General features: G+C 44.0%; 1 protein-coding gene across 1 annotated transcript in view; it reads right to left on the reverse strand.

Annotated features, from left to right (window-relative positions):
* The window catches only part of LOC132466489 (F-BAR and double SH3 domains protein 1-like), a 16,027-nt gene extending 13,831 nt beyond the window's left edge, over window positions 1-2,196 (reverse strand). Inside the window, exons 1-4 of the mRNA XM_060063739.1 lie at window positions 2,033-2,196; window positions 1,349-1,446; window positions 1,129-1,174; window positions 181-254 (exon numbers count right to left, since the gene is read on the reverse strand). Coding sequence (XP_059919722.1) covers window positions 181-254; window positions 1,129-1,174; window positions 1,349-1,446; window positions 2,033-2,053 — 239 coding nt within the window. The 5' untranslated portion in view covers window positions 2,054-2,196. The remainder of the gene's footprint in view (window positions 1-180; window positions 255-1,128; window positions 1,175-1,348; window positions 1,447-2,032) is intronic.
* Window positions 2,197-5,044: the final 2,848 nt, after the last annotated feature.

Below are 5,044 nucleotides of genomic sequence, written 5' to 3' on the forward strand. Positions count from 1 at the left end.
TCAATGCAGAGTCGCCAGACATTCTACGAAGTTCGTGTGTGTGTGTGTGTGTGTGTGTGTGTGTGTGTGTGTGTGTGTGTGTGTGTGTGTGTGTGTGTGTGTGTGTGCGTGTGTGTGTGTGTGTGTGTGTGTGTGTGTGTGTGTGTGTGTGTGTGTGTGTGTGCGTTTAGCAATATCTACCCAAACGTAACTGCATCAGTCTTTCCTCTCTGCCAGTCTCTCTTCTGGTACTGAGCAGCCAAGCGTTGCAGAGTCTGGAGAGGTCAACAGTTGAATGTTACGGTCATAGTTCTGTTCATTTCTATAGTTATAATAGTTTAAAACATCTGTAGTCGTAACAGTTTAAAACATAGGTTGTTTTATAGTTATAGTTCAAACATGCGTAATAGCCCCTCAACTTGATGAGTGACCTTTGTTGTAGCCCTCAGTTGCTCTCAAATTAGATATTTTTTAAAATCTATATCTTTTAAAAGTCTCACTTAATGCGCCACACCAAACACAGAAAAACACACACACACACACACACACACACACACACACACACACACACACACACACACACACACACACACACACACACACACACACACACACACACACACACACACACACACCAATTCTTGTCTCTGAAGAAACTTCTCTGATGTAATATATTAACACAAACACATCCACACACACACTTGGATGTGACATTCCCCACAAGTTAAACAAACACACACACACACACACACACACACACACACACACACACACACACACACACACACACACACACACACACACACACACACACACACACACACACACACACACACACTAGCTTGAAGAGAGGTGTGAACAAATGCTGTGCAGAAAACAGATTCCAATATGTTTGTTTTGTGTACACTGGGCCATGGGAGTAGGGATGCAGGGTGAACCTGATCCAGGAGCAGCACTCAGGGCCCAGAATAGGTCCTTGGTCGATGGCTAATGACCAATTCCTGATAAAATACAGAGTCGCTCGTACTGCACCGAGTGTGTGTGTATGTGTGTGTGTGTGTGTGTGTGTGTGTGTGTGTGTTTCCATGTAGTCTGTGTCTGTATTTCTCTGCATGTAGTGTGTGTGTGTGTGTGTGTGTGTGAACTTGCCTGCCCATAGTCTTTCTCTATAGCTGCTCTTTGTTTACTGAAACACCTGCAAAACAAGAACACTTATGATCACTTATGACAAGAACACAAAAACACACTATTGAACACACACACACACACACACACACACACACACACACACACACACACACACACACACACACACACACACACACACACACACACACACACACACACACACAGAGACACAATATGTGACCTCATCTCTTCCAGCAGTTCAGTGTCCAGCTGCTGTTTGGTGTGCAGTTTCCCCAGTTGCTCTGAGAACACCTGCTTCACCTGCTGGCTTTCCTTCACCTGCATGTGCACATCAACGTTGGTACGCAAACAGCACTGAAATCACATATTCTTTATTTTTCTTGCCTGTCAAATAACCACCGCAAGTGTTGTTTATTGTCCTGTATCCGTTTACTCTTGTATCTTTTTTGTTAGGTCTGCTCGTATTGATTGAAATGGAAAAGCACCTTGAGATGGCTTTAAATCAATCGCGCAATACAAACTAAAGGTTGTTATAGTTATTATTAAAATACACTGAAAGACAGCAAACATTGAAAACACAATGAAATAATATAGAATGAGGAGTTCATCTTTGAACTTTTGTTATTTTAGATTTTGACTGGTGCAACTTCGCGATTAGTTTTAAGGCTGACTGATGCTGACCAGATTCTCACAAACAGCATTTCCATTCGGGATTAATTATTAAGTAGTAGAATTAAGTAGAAAACCGGTGTGACCAATCAATACACCAGGATGTGTCCACATCGTCCACATCGTGTGCAATCTATCATACATTAACATTAACATTCTGTTAATTCAGCCCAAATATTTACTGTCATTCATCCAAAATTACCCACATATATGAGCGTGCATGTGTCAGACCTACCTTCCTCGGCGGTGGCTGCATCGCTCTGTCTCCACATGCATGCGCTCCTCCGCGAGCGTGAGCGACGTCCTGCTTTCTCCACGAGCTCCTAGGCGAGGAACGGACGCGTCGCTGCGTCCTCCTATCTCCACTTCACGCCCAGCGGCTACTGTTCATTAGCGGCAAGTGGGGCTCGGCCCCACCTACTCTCAAAAGAAAAAAAAAAAGTAAAAAATTTATATATATAAAACAAATCTCCCCAGAAAGTACTGTAAAATAATAAATTCGGTGCTTTTACTTCATTTTTAGTCGACCCTGGCTTGCTTCTCCAGACTCGTCTGGAGGGGCAAGAGGGGCTCGAGCCCCACCGGCCCAATGTAATGTGTATTGGACTTGAAATGCGCAGGCTCAGAGTGTACAGAGAGTATTTTACTTCTGGTGGAGCTAGTCCCACCGGGACCGCCATGGACATATATGGTTCGTTCCACTACAGTGTCATTTCATTTTTCACCGTTCATTGCCTGTAGTGCAGGGGTCTCAAACTAAATTTACCTCGGGGCCGCTGGAGGTAGAGTCTGGGTGAGGCTGGGCCGCATCAAGTATCCCACAAAAAAGTACAAATATCCTGTCTTCTCAAGCTTTACTATTAACAGTTCTGCAACATGAATGCTTTTTTGAACATGAATGGCTCTTTTGAACATGAACGGCTCTTTAAAACATGAATCTTCTTCAGAACATGAACTGTCCTTCTGAACATATGGCTTCTCTTGCCTACACCTCCTGATCACTGCTGCTCTTCATCTGTTCATTTTAACCCGGGAAGAAAAAATAAGAAAAAAGCCCTAGACGCGCAGATGATTGCGGCAGAGAAACTCAGTAGTTTAAACTTCCAGGGTCGAATATTTTTGAGAAGAGATGCATGTAATAATTTCCTAAATGTATTACATGATTTTATCTCATGATATATAAATTTCAATTAATATGTGTCGGCCTCAACTTAATACAAAACACACTTTCACACCGTCGATATTTCCTCTCCCACTGGACACACAGGAAGACACACACACACACACACACACACACACACACACACACACACACACACACACACACACACACACACACACACACACACACACACACACACACACACCTACCGACGTATCCAGGCCCATGCAGTTATAAAATGCAATCAAACATGACAAAACATAGACATTTTCTATAAATAGCCTAACAACGTTTGCAGTGAGAAAAACTGACGCACATTTCATGCTCAGGGATATGAAGCTCCACAACTTGAGGAACTCGGTTGGTAAGCGGTTAGTTTCAGATGCTTCAGTAAGCTCGAAATACATCAGAGGAGTCACACAGGAGAGGGCGTAAATCCAGCGCACACACACTTGGGAGAAGCCATACCATTGGCCTACGTACATTTCATCTCCGTCTTATGCAAGGTTTTTGTGTGCAGCAAGCGTTATAAATGAGGCCCCCGGGCAAGCGCAGCGACTAAGCAAAGAAAAAAAAAAAAATAAAGTGACTAAAACTTTGTCAAGTAGGGGGCCACAAAATATCGTCCGGCGGGCCGCAATTGGCCTGCGGGCCGCGAGTTTGAGACCCCTGCTGTAGTGTGTGGCGTGATGAGTCATGACTTGAGTGACCTCACAACTCACCTCACGTGTCGCGTGCGAAAAAGTCCGGTAGCGAAGAAGAGAAGGAGAAGGATAACTTTGCTAACAAACATGTCGGAGGCACACAAACAAAAACGAGTCGACAACATGAATGAGGTAGATCATCTAATGGAGCACAGATTTGAGACCACTTTCCCCCGTCGACCACTCCTCCAGCCGGTAAGCCTCAGCTTGTACCCACGTCCTTCCCCAGTTGGGCTTACTTTTCTTTTTTATCTTTTTGTGCCAAACCGTGTTCATTATAATGAGGTGTTTTATGTTATTCTTGAACTCCGTCTCCCACCATCCCTGATTGAATGAACCTGAGTGTATTTTTGTCAGTGGTGACAATCATAGTAATAGTGTACAGGTCCTTGAGCCCTAACCCAAGGTGGCGTTGTCGGTAACAAAGAGAAGATACTCTGATTTAAATTCGTAAATCCTCCTCGTATCGCCACAAACTATGCGACACAAGAGTTGGAGGAGAAATTAGAGGTAAACCGTCTTGTGCTTTTCAATCTGTTTATGTTTTTCCCATCTTATATGTTCCCACTCCTGGCCTACACCTTGTTGTGGTGAGTGGGCTTTAAACCAAGACAGGCCATTCTGAATATTTTCTTTCACAGCTATTATCTTTGATTTCTCCTCCTGAACACTGCCTAGGCCTATGGGAGGTCTACTCCATGGTAAAATGATATTGGGTTCTTATAGTAGCTCTTACAGCTGTTTGCACTAGAATCATTTTATTCAGAGGTTTACGGAAGCTTAGTTTAAAGTTTAAAAACGTTTAAAAACTATACTTTCATTATTGCAATGAGGGTGGAGCTGAGGGCTGAATAGAGAATGGGAAACACCAAGCCAGGGCTACAAACAGCATGGTGGGACACTGACACGTAAGTAAGACCAATGAGGGAAGCTCAATCTCTATTTTGAAATACTTTTGCTTTTTTATGAAAATTATTATTTATATTTGCAATATATTAGGGCTGCTGTAACTTTTTCCAAAAATGAATTTCAAACAAAATTAAAATCTCATCTCATTTCATCTTCATCCGCTTATCCGGGGTCGGGTCGCGAGGGGAGCAGCTCAAGCAGGGGGCCCCAGACTTCCCTTTCCCGGGCCACATTGACCAACTCTGACGGGGGGATCCCGAGGCGTCATCACCCAACCCTCATGACCATAGTTGTGGATAGGAACGAAGATCGACCGGTAGATCAAGAGCTTTGCCTTGCGGCTCAGCTCTCTTTTCGTAAAAATGGTGCGATAAAGCGAACGCAATACCGCCCCAGCTGCTCCGATATTCCGGCCAATCTCACGCTCCACCGTACCCTCACTCGCGAACAAGACCCAGAGGTACTTGAACTC

This window comes from Gadus macrocephalus, chromosome 10, assembly GCF_031168955.1.
Source record: "Gadus macrocephalus chromosome 10, ASM3116895v1".
Classification (NCBI taxonomy): domain Eukaryota; kingdom Metazoa; phylum Chordata; class Actinopteri; order Gadiformes; family Gadidae; genus Gadus; species Gadus macrocephalus.